The sequence below is a fragment of the Bos taurus genome, chromosome 3, assembly GCF_002263795.3.
Source record: "Bos taurus isolate L1 Dominette 01449 registration number 42190680 breed Hereford chromosome 3, ARS-UCD2.0, whole genome shotgun sequence".
NCBI classification, from domain to species: Eukaryota; Metazoa; Chordata; class Mammalia; order Artiodactyla; family Bovidae; genus Bos; species Bos taurus.
This window is the reverse complement of record NC_037330.1, coordinates 313341-331026: the sequence shown is the minus strand read 5'-3', so window position 1 is coordinate 331026 and position 17686 is coordinate 313341. Positions and strand designations below refer to the sequence as shown.

The window sequence follows — 17686 nt, the reverse complement described above, 5'->3', positions numbered from 1 at the left end:
CATGAGGTGGCCAAAGTACTGAAGGTACATGTAAAAGGAATGAGTTCAGTGAGCCCAGAGGCTTGCATCTTCCCGTACATAGAACACTAAATTTCTTAGCTTGACATCTGGCTTTCCTTACTACTTAACAATAATCTTTGATGTTCAGACTGCCTGCCCGCTTTGTTACAAACGTGTATATAGCCTGACTCCCTTTCCTGCCTCCTCAGAACAGTTTTCTCAGGGTTACTGAGACACTATTTCCCAGGCTCAGTCTTCCAGGCTCAGAGTCGTTAACATTCCCACGAAATAAAATAACTCTCTACTTTCAGGTTGTGACTAATTTTTTAGTCAACACCAAAAAACACAAAACAATCTAATATAGATTGCACTCCCTCAAGCAAGTTCTACTCCTTTCTGCCAAAATCAGTCTTCTGGATGCATTTCCAGTTGGAATTACAGTAGTGTTTTTGTTAACTTTTCCATAAAGCTTATTAAATTTACTCCAGTTGGCCTCAAGTGATTTTTAAACAGTTGTTTACACTGTAAGTAGGACATGAATGCAGATTCCTCACAGCATTTGTTTATAAGTTTGCACCCACACCAGAGGGAGTGTGGGGCACAGGAAGATGGGTTCCAGGCGTCAGTCTTGTTTTTGCAGTGTCTTTCATGTGCTAGGGACTCCGCGTTTGTTCACTGAACCTATGGAGGGCCCCCGGAAGGGAGGGCTGCCGCTTGCAGTGTGTAATGCAGCGCTGGACGCAGAACCGCGACTTCTCCTAGCTCGGCAGACCTTAAATCCAGCTCTTCCTGCCCACCCCGCCTTCCCAGACCAAAATCAGCCGGAGAAAGAGGGCGGGGCGTAGGCGGGCTGTGGGCGGTGGCCTCGCTGGGCGCCTGCGTGGGTCGGAGCCAGGTGGGCAAGTACCTGGGCGGGGCGCGCTGTGGTTGGCGACGGCTGGGGCAGCACCCGGAAGAACCTGCGACTTAGCCAGCGCAACAGGCGGCTGGAGGGGCAGCCGGGTGGACCCGTCCCGCCATGGACAAGCTGAAGAAGGTGCTGAGCGGGCAGGACTCTGAGGATCGGGGCGGCCTGTCTGAGGTGAGTGCACCTTGGCGCCCCACCCTCCTGGTCGCACTCACCTCCGCCCCGCGGCTGCTGCTCCCCTGCAGCGGTGGTAGGTCCGTCGGGGGCCTCGGAGAGCACCAAGCCCGCCCCCCAGCTCCGCCGGCTCTTGTTGCTGGCTGGTGAGAAAAGCATGCTGGACTTCTAGGGTTTCTTGGAAAGCAACTCTGCCTCTGCCCCTTTCTCCTCCCTCGCAGGCTCAAGACCTTCGCGTTCCCCTCACTGTCCACCCCAAGTGCCAGGGCCCAGGCACTCTGCATAGGGCGGTTGGCACCTGTTTACTTTTTTTGTGCTTCACCCTGTCAACCTTCCGCGCCCCATCCCCTCACAAAGGGAGGGCCACGCTGGAGCAAAACTGAGAAACATCTGCGAAAGGAAGGGTGGCCGTCGGCGACCCCGTTCCTGCTGGCCAGGGAAGAGGCTTTAGCGCCGAGCTAGGCTGAGGCCTCTGAGAACCCGGCGGAGGGAGTCTTCGTATAGATTGCCTGGGCTAGGCCCTGGTGAGGGTCCCTGCTCGATGCCCACTGCGCGACGGGGCTTGTGGCCGCGCCCTGGTAGCCCCGGCTCGGTTTAAGTTGTGGGGTGTTACATGCCCACCCGACGTTTGTGTACACTGCTGCTGTAAATTGTCTCCAGGAAAACCGTGAATTCCTGGAGCTTTGGGACCACATCTTGTTTCTCTGCCGGCACGTAGGCGTCTTAGACTTCATCGACGCCCAAAACCTCTTGAGGCCGCCTGCTTGTGTGTTTAGCTTATTAGAAAGGTTTGGTCGAGCTGAAACGTGGGCAGTATTACCCACTATGTTCTAGAGCTACACAGTATGTTTATTGCCTATTTCAAATGCTTTGAGCTTTTGTTATTCTTTTTTCCTTTGTAGATGACAAAATAACATTTCTCTTTATTCTTTTTTGTATTCCATGGGCTTTGGTTTCCTCAATTATAAAAAGAAGCCGCTGCACAAGATAATATAGCTTCTTTCAGCTCTGTACCTAAGTTTTTCCTCAGATTTTCATCAGTGTCTTTAGTGGTTATCTCAGCATGCTGCTTTCAATTGGTTTTGCAGTTGCTGATTTTATGTTGAGTGACCCTGATACCTCCACCCCTCCTTGAAATCTCAGAACCCTAAAATTTGCTGTCTGAATCTTCACCTTGAAGAAGTAACACTATAGATGTTGAGTGTTATAGGAATTGGGGTTTAACATTTTTTGGACAGTTCATAGCAGCCTCTGGCTTCTTTTAAATCGATTGCCTTTATTAATTGGTCAAGGCTCAGAAGTAATTTCATTAGTTCCTGTTCTTGATTTCTGGCTTCTAATATGAACCCTTAAGCCCAACCTCAGACTAGGCCTAAGAAAATTTAGATGGTTGACAGTCATGCTTATCTTAAGTTTTTGCTGCACAGACTGTCAATAAAGTTTTAAAGCAGCTGGGGTTCAAAAGGGAGATGTTTTCTTTTCCTGAGAATTCTTGGGGGGACAGTGGGAATTATGCAGTTATTTTGATTTGGAAAACCATCATGAAGTGGTAGACAGACCCTCAAGAGTGAATGATGGTAGTACAGATTGAAAATATAAATGCTGAGTTTGTTTTTACCTAAGATAGTGAATGCCTATGTTGGATACAATGAAGGGCTTTAAAGAGTTGTAAGCTCAGGCATGTAAAGTCTGTTTTAGGAAGACGAGGTGCTTCTCTCTTGCTCTAAAACACTGCTGTCAGTTTCCTCTTTCCTGAGTGTGAGATTCCTGATTACATACATCACTGTGTGGTACTTTCTGAGTCCCCGCTCCCAGGAAGCATTTTGCATCTAGCTGAATCACTCTCAGGATTGCTTTTGGCTTAGTTTTTACTTATTAGGTCCAGGCTGCCTTGAAAATGTTGGTCCTGACTTGTCTCACATTTCCTATGCTTTTAAGGCTTAAGAATGCTGGTGAAATTTCTGTGTGTGTGTGTGTGTGTGTGTGTGTGTGTGTGAAGTTAGACTTGGTGACCTTAAAGTCTCTTTTAGTTCACTTCAGTCGCTCAGTCGTGTCCAACTCTTTGTGACCCCATGAACTGCAGCATGCCAGGCCTCCCTGTCCATCACCAACTCACGAAGTCCACCCAAACCCATGTGCATTGAGTTGGTGATGCCATCCAACCATCTCATCCTCTGCTGTCCCCTTCTCTTCCTGCCCTTAATCTTTCCCAGTATCAGGGTCTTTTCCAATGAGTCAGCTCTTCGCATCAGGTGGCCAAAGTATTGGAGTTTCAGCTTCAGCATCAGTCCTTCCGATGAACACCCAGGACTGATCTCCTTTAGGATGGACTGATTGGATCTCCTTGCAGTCTAAGGGACTCTCAAGAGTCTTCTCCAACACCACACACAGTTCAAAAGCATCAGTTCCTTCGGCACTCAGCTTTCTTTATAGTCCTACTCTCACATCCATACATGACCACTGGAAAAACCGTAGTCTTGACTAGATGGACCTTTGTTGGCAAAGTAATGTCTCTGCTTTTTAATAAGCTCTCTAGGTTGGTCATAACTTTCCTTCCAAGGAGTAAGCGTCTTTTAATTTCATGGCTGCAGTCACCATCTGCAGTGATTTTGGAGCCCAGAAAAATAAAGTCAGCCACTGTTTCCACTGTTTTCCCATCTATTTGCCATGCAGTGATGGGACCGGATGCCATGATCTTCGTTTTCTGAATGTTGAGCTTTAAGCCAACTTTTTCACTCTCCTCGTTCACTTTCATCAAGAGGCTTTTTAGTTCTTCATTTTCTGCAGTAAGAGTGGTGTCATCTGCATATTGAGGTTATTGATATTTCTTCTGGCAATCTTGATTCTAGCTTGTGCTTCCTCTAGCCCAGCGTTTCTCATGATGTACTCTGCATATAAGTAAAATAAGCAGGGTGACAATATACAGCCTTGATGTACTCCTTTTCCTATTTGGAACTAGTCTGTTGTTCCATGTCCGGTTCTAACTGTTGCTTCCTGACCTGCATACAGGTTTTTAAAGAGTTTACATTCAATTATAAAAGCTGTCAGATGTCACCAGAAATGAGTGCTTAAAAAAAAATGTCATTCTTTTAATGCAAACAATAGAAGTATGATTAGTTCTGTTTCTCCTATACATGAAACTGCAGAATTATAAAACTTGCCTGGTAATGTCTAGTCACAGATGGCTTCTTGATGAGTTTTCTAACTGATAACCTGGCCTTCATAAATCCAACTTCAACCTTTATTTTCTGTGGGCTTTCTGAAAATAGAGGCTTTGCGTTTTCTCTACAGGATTGTAGGGACGAGGAAGGTCTGAATGGTACCTGGTTTGAAAGCACAGGAATGAAGCAGTGTTCCTTTCTCACCTTCGTCTAGTTACCAGTCCTGTTTTCCTGAATGATTATCAGCTTTTCTTATTTTGGCAAGAGCCCCTCTTCTCTCCACATCCTAGAGTCAAAGGGACCTTTGTGCATAACTACCAGTCAGACAGCCTGGGAGCTGTTTGCCTACAGCTTCTATCCAGGTGCTATTCCAACTACTCTAATTTCCAAAAAGTGCACTAGCAGTTTCTAGAAACCATGAATTTAGGGAGTTATTTTGCATCCACACGGTTGATCTTCACAAACAGACAAAAAGAAGTGTTTCGTTTTCGCTGGGTCTAGTTGGAAGTGGAACAACAGCAACAGCTTCCTCTGGCCTGTGACCAAGCACGGGTGTGAAAGAACCTGCCATTACATGGATGAAAAATTATGGCCCCTCCCCCATTTTGCCAAATAGGGTGACATCTGGATGGTAGTCAGCTTGAGAGACGTGTAGAACCAACGCGTTACTTTCCTTTCTGAAGGCCGAAACCAGAACTGCTTCCTATAACAAATGATTTTAATTTTTACAAGAGCTGGCATCTCATCATCCTTTTGAAACTATTGTGGCTTATCTTCTTTAAAAAACAGATGACTCTTAAAATGTCTCTAGATGCCAAGCAATCCTATCCAATCTCGCTACCACACTTTTTTTTTTTCTTCTCACGGAGCTCTGTTCCTTTTTCCACCTTGACAAGCACCTTCTTTGGTGCTTGCATGAGTAGCAAGAGTGGTAGCTTTTGATTTTTTTCCTCTGTCCTTGGTAGGAGGTTGAAAAAGGGTCTAACCTGATTTTCTGGGATGCCAGTAAAGCCTGGTAACAGAGCATCACAAGGCTCATTTCGGGGGAGAGTGTGGAATCAGGTGGCTCTGCTGTCAGCTCCTGACTCCTGCTCCCCTTGCACGTCACCATCTCTGATCATGCTGTTCGTGCATTCTGTGGCCGTGTGTGTCTGCAGGGGCTCTTTGTGTGTTTGTGTACGTGTGTGTGTGTGTGAAGGGGTTTGCAGTGTCATGAGCCCACTTTCAATATGTGTGAATAGATGGGACAGGAGAGCCCCTTTTGATAAGCTGCCCTAAATACTTTTCTTGTGAGTGGAGAGGAAGCCATGCTGTAGCAAACTTGCCATGCCTGGGGGAGCCTCTGGTCCTGTTCTTCTGGCTTCTGGTTTGACAGGAAGTTTGGAGACAGGGTTGAGAACAGGCTCCTAAGCTGGGAGCAGTCAAGGCGGTGCCCATCTAGTGACTTTCGCAGCCTCTACCACACTGCCTTCTTCCATTAGGTAATGGGATGTGGAGTCTGTAAGCTCTTCCCACATGGCCTGGTGGAGACTGTGCTGTCCACCTGAGGCGAGGCCTGGGTGAATGAATATACGTGGGGCCTGGCTGCCCTGCCTCAGCTGGGCTGGAGGAAAGGCCTTTGGTCTCCCTGGCAGCTACCTGTGCAACTTGGAACAGCTGTGGCCAGTGCATGAGGTGAACAGGCCTCATGTCTCTGGTGCAGACACCTGACTGTCATCTTTGACATGGGGAAAAATAGCCTCAAGAGCTACTCATAGGCTCCCTTGTTTTAGCAGAGCTTTTCTGGAAATCTTGGCCCCTTCTGAACTTTGCTCTTGGGAAGGATCAATCGTGATGGCAGAGAGGGATGAGTAGGACAGTCATTAATTAACTAGGATCCGTCTCACATGAGGGTGGCTTGGCTGATGCCAACACCCTGAAGAACAGTTTCTACCAAGAGTAAATAGACTTGGATAAGAATCCTGATTAGGGTGAGAGTCAGACTCCTCCTGGGTCCTGGAAGGGCCAGCAAAAGCAGTGAGTGACAAAACTTGACTGGTTGAATTAGGAGATGGTGCCCCATGGACCCCACTGCCTGAGTGCCACCCCTGTCTCTTCCCCTTTTCCTGGGCCTCTACAGGCAGAGCTCATGCCTTTCCAGGTGTCCTCCTCATGTCTGGGCTGCCGTAAGGGCTCAGGCTACTCTAGGATCTTCTGCAGTCTCGCCTTTCTGTTTGTGAAGTGCATTGTGCTTAAGGCAGAGAGTTTTCACCTCTGCAGATATTCAGCCAGAAGTTGGTAGCCTCTAGCTACAGGAGACGAGATTCATGGGATGGATAAGGAGCTGGATTCAGTGACTCATGAGGGCTGTTGTAGACATGACCAATTAGGAGTCTGTGTTCCTGCATTCCTCAGTACAAATTCTAAATTTAATTATGTGTATCCTTTGTTTTGGTGATTAAATATGCATACACATGTATGTAATTAGTTTTTTTATTTTATTTTTTAACTATTTTAGGTTGTTGAGGCAACTTCATTAAGCTCGGGCACCAGAATAAAAGGCTTCATTGCCTGTTTTGCTGCAGGAATTCTCTGCTCACTTCTGGTAAGACCTCTCTCCCCTCCTCCAGTCTTTCCCGCAGCCTGCCTTCTCTCCTCTTTGTACTTTCATCAACCCCCTTTTCTCTTTTATTTTTCACTGAAATGCATGGATAAGAGGAGGGGGAGGTAGGTAACAGGGGTGGAGAGGGAGCTAAGGTGTGCGGGGAGGGAACAGGTTCCTCTGTGAACTCCTGGTTCTGTGGCTGTGGTAGAAGGGGTTCCTCATGTGCAAATGCCCTGTGTCTTGTCTTACAGGGAACTCTTTTGCTCTGGGTGCCCAGGAAGGGACTATATCTGTTCGCAGTGTTTTATACCTTTGGTAACATCGCATCTCTTGGGAGGTAACAGTTTTGTTTTTTTTTAAATCTAACCTTAGCCAATTATTAGATGGGGAAATGGATGTAGATTGTGTTTAGAGGGAGGTGAAGGAGAATGCTTCAGTAATTATAAGGATTTGGAGAGTAAAGAAGTCATTAAAACACATCACTTTTATATCCTACCACTTCTATATATACATATGTATTTTTAACTTCAGCATGTATTTCTATCTTACTTCATCTTTGAAGTACCCCCGGGAGGAGGCAAGAACCACTTGTAAAAATTACCACTGTAATTTTACATGGTGCAGAGCAGTTGAATGACTTCTTCAAGATTTACAACTCCACCATCTCCAACACCACCTTCTCCATTGCTCTAGTCTTACTGCTCTGCTCCTCGCTGAGTGACTTACATGCTCCCACCTTGTGCTGCGCTCAGCAGATTCACAGACAAACAGGGTTTGGATCCTTACTGGTTGGCCAGGCAGACAGACATACAGGATATGGAGAGAGTGATGCCTGGGAGAGGGGCAGGTGGGCTGAGCTGATCTGACCCGACTTGGGGAGCCAAGAGGACTTTCTGTGGAGAAGGTGCTATTTGAGCTGCTCAGAGCTCTGGCATCTGTCACTGCTCCTCTGAAGACTGTGTGAGTCTCCTGTTGGGCTTCCCTGCCTCTTTTATGGACCCCTCGCCGGGCCATTTCCCACAGGACTGTGGAGTCACTCCTCTTGTAGCCCAACTTGCCCCCTTAGTGGCCCCCCCATTCCCTCTCAACAGGTGAAATCCAAACCCCTCAGCATGCACGTGGGGCAGACCCTTCCAGCCCTCCTCCTCAACCAGGCTCAACTTGCATTGACCCCAAACGTTTTTGGTCTTTGCTGGGACTATTCTCTGCCTGGGGTCCTGGCCCTTGTGCGCCCCATATTTGACGGGTACTTGCTTATTTGTCAGTACCTGACTCAAAAGTCACCTCTTCTATGAAACTTCTCTTACTTCCATTTTCCCCTTCAGAATCACTGACCTCCTCCTTTAAAATGGGCTCTGTCTATCCCATATATATTTATGTGACAACACAGATAGCGTTTTATTACACTGACTTGTTGCAGGCGTGTAAACCACTTGACATGGGCTGCACTTCTGTCTTACTTGTCTCTACATGTCCCCCAATGTAGGTCTTTTTCTGGCTGGAAATGCTAACCAAATGATTAAGTATAATGCACTGGACACCTTCCTGAAGCTTCGTTTATTAATTCTTATGATAGTATAATGCTGGACCTTGGAGGTGTCTAATCTGGCTCTAAAGCTCTCTCAAAGACTATCTTTTGGGGAGTTTTGCTTTGGGTAGGCAGCACAGGTTATAATGTAGAGTCTAGATTGAGCAGAAATATATAGGTGTGTTAGTCCAAAAGACCTATTTAACAAATCCTAATGGAACTGACCCTTCATGGCATTGCTTGGGGAGATAATAAAGGGACTGAATTATTTCAGCGTGTGTCTAGGAGTTTGTGATTTTACCTGTAATCTTTTATATTTTTATATATGTGCTGCATTTAATTTTGAAAGCTGCCTTTGGCTCTTGCTTCTTGTTCAGTGTAGGCTTAAGAGTGCACTCAGCTCAAACACTTGACCTGGCAGCCTTGAATTCAAGTGGAAACTTAATGGCACTTCAAAGAGAGGTAGATTTATTTAGCTTTTTTTTTTTTTTTTTTTTTTTAATAGAACACTTAGTAGCTCATGTCATCTGCTGGTTGGCTGTGTTAAACACTGACTATAACCAGCTACTCCTGGAGCGATGCTTCTTGTGGCATTTCTGTCAGAGGAGTTGGGAAGCATGACTTACAGCTGGCCCTGGCTCTTGCTGTGTTAGGCATGTCTGATTCATTTGTATTTACTCTTTCTTATTAGCCACCTCCGGAGATGGCAATGGCACCCCACTCCAGTACTCTTGCCTGGAAAATCCCATGGATGGAGGAGCCTGGTGGGCTTCCGTCTATGGGGTCACACAGAGTCAGACACGACTGAAGCGACTTAGCAGCAGCAGCAGCATTAGCCACCTCTCAAATTTCATCCCTGCAGAAGACATGCTGAACCTGTCCTTTGGAGCTTGGTAATCCAATAGATGTGGGCTGGAATGCCAGCTTGTTTAAATGCCTAGCTGTGTGATCTTGGATAAGTAAATTAACCTTTCTGAACTTCATTTTCTCAACTCCAAAATAAGCGTAATGATACCTAACTGCCAGAGTAGTTGAGAGGATGAAATGGAATCATGTATGTGATATCTGCTGCTGCTGCTGCTGCTGCTGCTGCTAAATTGCTTGAGTCCTGTCCGACTCTGTGCGACCCCATGGACTGCAGCCTACCAGGCTCCCCCGTCCCTGGGATTCTCCAGGCAAGAACACTGGAGTGGGTTGCCATTTCCTTCTCCAATGCGTGAAAGTGGAAAGTGAAAGTGAAGTCGCTAGCATTTAGCAAATAGTCCATACATCATGGATGCTACTAGTATCATCATTAGAATTATTCTCTGGAGATTATGAAAGAAAATGGAATTCTCTACTTATTAACATAAACTGCCTAAGCCTGTAAGATATGTTTTTTCTTTTTTCAATTTCCTGAGTCTTTTTGTCTCCATGGGTAGGTTGTTAAGCAGGCCAAGGTAGCACCTGTGAGAGAGGGGTCCTCTAGCCTAGTGGTTTTGGAGGTTGTTCTGGAGTCAGGCCTACATGCATCTGCAGCCTCCCTGTACCATTTTCTAGTTGGATGGCCTTGGATAAGTAAGAAGTACTTCTGGATTTAAGTTTCTTCACCTGCAAAATAAGTATGGTAACTGTTCTGTGATCACTTCATAAACTGTTAATGGATTGAGTAAGAATGAGGCACAAAGGCCCTGAGCACAGCACCTGGCCCAGAGCTTTCCGAGTGCAGGCCACTGTTCCCGCTCGCATTGCCACAGGTGAGCTGCAGCGGGCGATGAGGCAGCACCTTGGTGTCCCCAGTGTGGTTTTGTTCCAGTCTGAACGGCTTGTCTGTGTTTGCTTCTTAGCACTGTCTTCCTCATGGGACCAATGACACAGCTGAAGCGAATGTTTGAGCCTACGCGTTTGATTGCAACTGTCTTGGTGCTGGTAAGGTCTGCCTGTCAGGTAACAGAAGTTACCTGTTTAATTATTATTATTATTTTAAAAAATTTTTTATTTTAGTTTTTAACTTTACAATATTGTATTGGTTTTGCCGTATATCAACATGAATCTGCCACAGGTATACACGTGTTTCCCATCCTGAACCCTCTTCCCTCTTCCCTCCCCGTACCATCCCTGTGGGTCGTCCCAGTGCACCAGCCCCAAGCATCCAGTATCATGCATCAAACCTGGACTGGCAGCTCGTTTCATGTATGATGTTATACATGTTTCAATGCCATTCTCCCAAATCATCGCTCCCTCTCCCTCTCCCACAGAGTCCAAAAGACTGTTCTATACATCAGTGTCTCTTTTGCTGTCTTGTATACAAGGTTATTGTTACCATCTTTCTAAATTCCATATATATATGTTAGTGTACTGTATTGGTGTTTTTCTTTCTGGCTTACTTCACTCTGTATAGAGTTTTTGTTTCTGCTGTTTGGAGTTTTTTCCCTCTTAAATCTATAGACTTCTACCCTTTTCTCTTTCATCTTCAGTTACAACCCAGTGTCTGCACCCGCTGTGGCAGAAGGGGGTATCCCTTTTTTAAAATTTATTTTTATTTATTTATTTGGTGTGCTGGGTCTTAGTTGTGGCATGCAGGATCTAGTTCCCCCATCAGGGATCGAACCTGGGCCCCTTGCGTTGGGGGTGAGGAGTCTTAACCACAGGACTACCAGGGAAGTCCCAGGAGCATTCTTTATCTAATAATTTTTCTCTTCCCTTTGACTTGTGTTTTAGTTGGTATTAAGGTATTGCCAGTTCTATAAAGACCTCCCAGAAGGTGTTGCTTGTCAATTTAGCCAAACTTATGTGGTAAAAGGCTTCCCAGGTGGCGCTTGGAGTAAAGAACCTGCCTGCCAATGCAGGAGACATGAGACGTGAGTTTGATCCCTGGGTTGGGAAGATCCCCTGGAGGAGGACATGGCAACCCACTCCAGTATTCTTACCTGGGGAATCCCATGGACAGAGGAGCCTGGCAGGCTACAGCCCTTAGAGTCACAAAGAGTCAGACTTGACTGAAGTGACAGCACGCATGCAGGCATGTGGTAATAAGAGAGCTGTGACATCCTTCTGGTAACGGGTGATGCCACATACAAGCAGAGCTTGGAGGGCATTACTCAGGAATACAGGGTTCATTCTCTAGAGTGGGTATCCAGTCTAACATGGTCTCTTTTTCTCCTTGTCATTATCTGACTTTGGAATCCTGTTGGTTTTGTCAGGTTTCCTGCGGTGGGTCTGGTCTCCCTCTGGCTCAGCACCCCTGTTCCCTGCTGGTCACCACAGTGCCTTAAGTCTTGTCCTGTCTTTCTGTCCCTAATGGGGAATGCCTCTCTCTTCCTTGGGCCATTTCGTTCCCTTGGACCATCCCATCATTCCAGACCATATTCTCTGGACTTCTGTTATAATTACCGGTATTACAGTATTGTAACTTGATCCATATACTTCTGTTTTTAGTTTTGTGTACATCTCATTTGTTCAGATAGGTAAAAGTCCATTGCAACTATTTTGTGTTCTTTGAGAGCATTGGGTACAATGCTGGACACCAGTTTATTTCCATCATATTTATTTAGCAATTACTGATACAGCAGGGTAGAGGGGACAAGCGTGACTGACAGCTGGATTAATTGTTGTTGGCCAGCCCTGGAGGTAGATGAGCTGGAGAAGTCTCTTGCAGAAAGAACTTTCTAAGAAAGGATGCAGTGCTGAGGGGAAGGCGTGGGAGTCCCTGGCAGTCCAGTGGTTAGGACTTTGTGCTTTCACTCTCATGGCTTGAGTCCAGTCCCTGGTCAGGGAACTAAGATCCCACAAGCTGTGTGGCGCAGCCAGAAAAAAAGAAGACTAGAAAGGACTCGGGGAAAGTGTTAGGTGTAAACACATACAAACAGATAACTGACTCGTGGGCTCTGAGAGTGCCATCTCATGTTAAACTTTGTCCTTTCTACTCCAGAGACTATAAAGAAGTGTGTGTTAAACCTACTTTCGCACATTTGATGGAAAGATGGATGGATGGGTAGACCAGAAATGTGCTTGTATTTGCTGGACAGAGATTTTGAGAAGATTTGAAAGTAGAAGAGGATCCTCCTTCTCTTTTTAATCTACATGAATCCTTATTGACAGTTTCATTTGTACTGTTCTGCCAAAACATGGGTTCTGAGGTAGCTTAGATGCTTTGAAATAATGGATGCATTTGGTTGCTGTGATAATCACAGAATCTGATTACCGCAGTTTGATGTGCTGTTGTAAGTTTGTCAAGAACGACAGTTTTTCCCCTCCCTGTTGTCATTGTCACTATATTAATTAACGTTTCCATTCTCTCTCTAGTTGTGTTTTGCACTTACCCTGTGTTCTGCCTTTTGGGTAAGTGTTTCTTTTAGTTTTCCGTAACCTTTTTGGTGTGTGCCTCTTGTCGTACACATTCCTGTAACCGAATCATTTTTCTTCCAGTGGCACAACAAAGGGCTTGCTCTCATCTTCTGCATTTTGCAGTCTCTGGCCCTGACGTGGTAAGTAACCTTTTCAGCCGTCCGCTCCCACATCAGTCTCTGACTAATGCAGCTGACGGAGATAAAATCCCACATGATTTGGGTAGGAGGATTAGGAAAACAGAAGCTTTTCAATTGAAAAATCCTTAATGATGCAAGTCAAGTACACTGTCGAGCCAAAACCTGTCAACTCAGCGCACTGCCAGTAGGTGGCATTAGTGGTCTTGAGTGGTCATGGGAGGCTGTTTGCCCACTGCGGCATTTTTGCTGGGCTCAGGATTGATTTTGAGATGTTGCTAGCATTATTCAACCATTCACGTCCGGTAAGGACAAGGACAATGAAGTATTGTAGGGGCTGGTGAAAAGAGGCTTGTGAGTCAAATAGACATTAAAGAAAAGGGAAACTGGCAAACAAAATCATGAGTGTTATATTTATGGTTGGATGAATCATTTAACAGAAGGACAAAAAGTGTCACTGTCCAGAAACAGTGACTGATGAAATGGAAAACCGTGTGGCTGTGGGCTGTAGCACGACCAGAGAATGGTGGCCCAGAGCCCAAGCATAGAGAAAGGACCACTGGAGACATTCAAAACCATGGATGGTGCTGTAGGTTCATGGACATTTCACACCTGCCCAGGCACATATGGAGACAACAGCTCCTGAGACATTTCCGTAATATGTCCACAGTTTATCAAAGGATGATGTCTGCCAGGACAGTTTCATAAAAATGTGACTAGATCTACTTTGGGAAAAAAATGTTGGCTCTAATGCAAAGAAAGGAGGACTGAAAGCTTTAAAACTTCCAGGGATCAAGTATAGTCTTCCTGGATAGAATTCAATCTTGAGACTGCGTGCTTAACATCCATTCTTCCTTTTAGTAATTTTGGACTTTTGAATAAATGTACTTTCAAAATTCCCTTTGGAATTTACTCTGTTCCAAGTAAGTGAGCTTCTGTACATGGTGAGTGTCAGATTCAGAGAAGGATGGCCTGATTTTAATATGACACATACAGTGTGTTAATGTATTGAAAGCGCCTGGTGTAATGGCTTATGTTTATATTTTTGGTTTTTTTTCTGGAGGCAGAAATCAGTCCTCACATGCCCATGCCTTTCTTTGCTTATCGACTGATTATGAAGCCAGTTTTTAAAGGTTTAGCATTCATATGGGCAGAAGCAAATGGCCCTGTTACAATGCTGATGTGTTTCAACTGTATGCGCCTTCTTAGGGCTGATTGACTTCCAGCCTGCCTGACACCCAGGCCTGGTCTTTTAGGGTGTGGCCAGCTTCCTCCCTGTGTGGTTTCCTCCTGGGGAAGGGGCTGAGTTAACTGAGACCACCAAGAAATCTGTGGGCTTGGGTTCTTAAAGAATCATAGTTTAAAAAAAGAAAGAATCATAGCTTGCTTATACTTTCATCCCTAGAGCGGTTGGTTGTGTTTCCCCACCTTTACCTATTCTCTTTTCACTTCTTTTACAATTAATAGGCACAGACCAGAAAATTTGTCCCAGTTGGGTAGAAGGTACATTCTGTTGAGGATTTGTAAAATATTAGGGGACAACTGATCTGGATCTTATTTAGTGTTCCTTAAGAATAGGGCTTCCAAAAGAAAAAAAAAGAATAGGGCTTCTAGGATATCTGGAATCTGTATGTTGTAGGTGATGTTGCTGGCTCATTTGGTTAAAGATTAACCCCGTGAGGCTGAGGTGACAATTACCACCACATGGGCCTTTTGCCCTCCAACTTTGATTACAGATAATACTTGCTTCCTTGTTATACACATGACAGTGTGTGTGTGTGTGCTTGTGTGTGTGTTCGTGCACCCTCCACACATTGCAGATGCTCAGAAGCCCAGTTCACTCTGTAACCTTCCACTCGCTTCATCTGACTAGATCTTTTGTCTGTTTTTCATTGTAGGTACAGTCTTTCCTACATACCATTTGCAAGGTAAGACTGACTCTCCTTAGGACTGTAACATCAAGTATTTGGGGATGAGGATATGTTTGCACAGGTCCTTTTAGTTTAGGGTGGTTTTATAGAGCTCATGCTATTATATGGTTACGAAAAATCCTTGAGACAAATAGGCAGATGTTATACATCTGTTTTATGATTTTATACATTTGTAAGCTGAGGCTCATCCCCAGCCCCACCTATAATACAACCAGTGATGGTCATTGACCCAGGTCTACCAATTCCTGATGCTGGGAACATTCTGCTGTGATAGATAGATAGATAGATGGATTCCTTATTGCTTTTTTTAACCTGTAACTTTGTGGATATTTTCTTAAAGGTGATTATCACCTTAATAATCACTGAGCAAAGCATGGAAGGTTCATGCTTGTTTTCTTGCCCTATCCCACTGATGGAACATTTCAGAAAAGAATTCATAAAGGGAAGTAAGCAGGGCCAGAACTCTGGAGGACTGCAGTTTTCTAATGAAAGCAGTATGACCTTGGGCAACTCACTTGGCCCCACCTTGGCCTGAAAGGACTCATGATAACTAAGAATAGTTTCACCCCTTCTCACTTTGAGCTTCTGACCTCAAGACCTCCTTAAATTAGCACTTTCAGTGATCTCTATCTCTGACTCTGTTCTCATGTCACTCTTTAATGTCCATTCTTTTATAATCTGTGAACTAAAAAGGGGCTTTTCCTTAACTGTGTTAAGGAAATGAGAAGTGTGGGAGAGCTGAGAATGAGGAAGAATAGGCTTAAGTTTCAACGCCTTCCAAGGCTGTGTCTGACAGTGACCAGAAGATGCTGGGGAGTGACTGATTAGACAGGAAGTTAACCAGCTCATTGTGTTAAAGGCTGTGTGAATAGACTTCCCAAGTCCTTTAATATGTTATGTATTTTGTGAGCTGCCACGAAGGATCTTCGTCACAAAACACTTTCTCGTGGATCTGCTGACTTCAGTGTGGAGCGTATCTTAAGAAATGCAGTCCTAGAATTATCTTGATAGTAAAATACAGTGTCTTTTCATGTGAATGCGTTCTCTCATGCTCCCTCCCTCAGGTGACTGTAGCGTCCTTAGCACAAGAACATAGAGAATAGAGCTTGGGTGAGAAGTCTTAGATGTGGAGGTGGGATGGACATGCCTGCTTGGAGAGCATAGTAATTTGCTGAGCCCTCACTCTTTTCTTGCATGCTCTGCACTGAATTCCAAGGAGTAAGTGCCTGAGTTAGGGCTCATACAGCAGGGTCACAAGTGCTTAGTCCTCATAGAGAGCTCCATGTGCTAGGGAACTGCACGATGTCTCTTAACAAGTTTCTGCTGCCTACTTAGAAGGAAGAAAGGCCCTAGTGCTTATTTTATTTAATGTTTTTAGTGCAGTCTGTGCTTCTGGTTGATATTAAAGTACACAGTTCTGACTAATTTTTTGGTTTCAGAAAGTTTCTGCTTTCTTCCTGTTTTTTCCTCTGATTGTCAAAATAGCTGTTGTTTATTAAATACCTCCTCTGTTCAGTGCATTAATCCCTGAACTGGTCAGTAGGATTGGTGGGAACATGTCCTTTTACAGGTGAGGAATTTGAAATTCAAGTAAGGCAAGTAACTTGCCCAGTAAAACATTGCTAATAGGTGTTGACGCTGAAGTCGATGCCATGTAGGTCTGACCTCATAGTCTAGGTGCTTTCTGCTCTGCAGCATGCTACTCTGGGTGCCCAGGAAATCTCAAGGAGGGCCTTTACCACTTCCAGGAGGCTTTGGGGTGATGATCTCCTGTTTTTCTTTGTGTTTTTTTCTCCCAGGGACGCTGTAAAGAAGTGTTTTACTGTGTGTCTTGCATAACACAGCCAGTTTTGCAAAGCTCTGGAAAACACCGTGGATGGATGTGGGTGGACCGTGTTGTAAATATCTTCTAAACCTCTGTCTCAGAGACATGTGCCTTTGATCTTGCAAGCAACACGTGGCTTGCATTTTGAACCTTTGAGGATTGGTTCTGGAGGCAACTGTGTGTTCCCAAACCCAAGTGTCTGCCACATGATACAAGAAATGGTTCTGTATCTGACAGAGTGGAATCTCCCTCATATACCTTTGGATGGTGTTCCACTGAGTTTTTATGGGTAAAAACCTTGTTAGCAGCAGCAGATAAGCCTTGGGAGCCAGTGATTCCCAGTTAGTGACAATGGCCCCATTGGATACAAAGGTGCAACAGGAAGGAATAGAGTTTGGGAATCCATGGGACTTTGTAGATTTGTCCCTCAGCGTGTCACGCCTGCCCCATACAACATGGATATACTTCTACTTTGGTGTCCAGGAACAAGCTGCCATCCTGACATTTGAACATGAGCCTGTGAAGAGCCTGGCTGTGGAATGAGGTAGAAAAGCACTTTCTGATGATGTGTGTTGTTTTTAAACCTGAACAGCTGTCTTCTGATTCCACACCTGTGAATGTATTTTCTTTCCTTTTTTTTTCTTTTATTGGAATATAGTTGCTTTACAGTGTTGGGTGGGAATGTATTTTCTAATGCTCATTGCATACTCGTCTTCTTGGGTTTTCATTTCTTTCTTTCTCCCTCCCCAATGTATCTTTACTCTTGACTTCCTGGAACGAGATTGAAAGAGAACAAAGCTGCGGCAGTAAATACTAGTGTTTCCTTTTGGACAGGAGCCAGTAGGAGGTGGAAAACCATGCTGCTCTCTGCTGTGTTCCGCCCCCACCACCATTATTTGTAAATGTTTGCTTTTAAACCGATTTTATTTTCCATTCTCCCCTGGAATGGGGCCAGGGGAGAGTAGGTGGGAAGACAGAGCCCAACCCTGGAGCCAGCAGAAAGTAGGCACGCCCACCCAGTGACCTTTAAACAGTCCCAGTGTTTTGCACTGGAGTCTGTGCTGGAAACAGTGGGAGAAGACACCAGGGGCTGCAAAGTGGCCACATCACAGC

The 17686-nt window shown here is 45.1% G+C and overlaps 1 protein-coding gene across 1 annotated transcript; it reads left to right on the top strand.

Annotated features, from left to right (window-relative positions):
- The first annotated feature begins 979 nt into the window (after positions 1-979).
- SFT2D2 (SFT2 domain containing 2) lies at positions 980-17381 on the top strand. The gene is made up of 8 exons (NM_001192122.1): positions 980-1081; positions 6740-6826; positions 7078-7163; positions 10181-10262; positions 12639-12674; positions 12762-12820; positions 14716-14745; positions 16548-17381. The coding sequence occupies exons 1-8, from the start codon at positions 1019-1021 to the stop codon at positions 16585-16587; spliced, it is 483 nt and encodes a 160-aa protein (NP_001179051.1). The 5' UTR covers positions 980-1018; the 3' UTR covers positions 16588-17381.
- Positions 17382-17686: the final 305 nt, after the last annotated feature.

Excerpts from the sequence above, each read along its gene's own strand:
- SFT2D2 (NM_001192122.1), top strand. The coding sequence starts at position 1,019 with ATGGACAAGCTGAAGAAGGTGCTGAGCGGGCAGGACTCTGAGGATCGG. Across the intron at positions 1,082-6,739 it reads ATCGGGGCGGCCTGTCTGAG|GTTGTTGAGGCAACTTCATT; the intron begins GTGAGTGCACCT and ends TAACTATTTTAG. Across the intron at positions 12,675-12,761 it reads CCCTGTGTTCTGCCTTTTGG|TGGCACAACAAAGGGCTTGC; the intron begins GTAAGTGTTTCT and ends TTTTTCTTCCAG.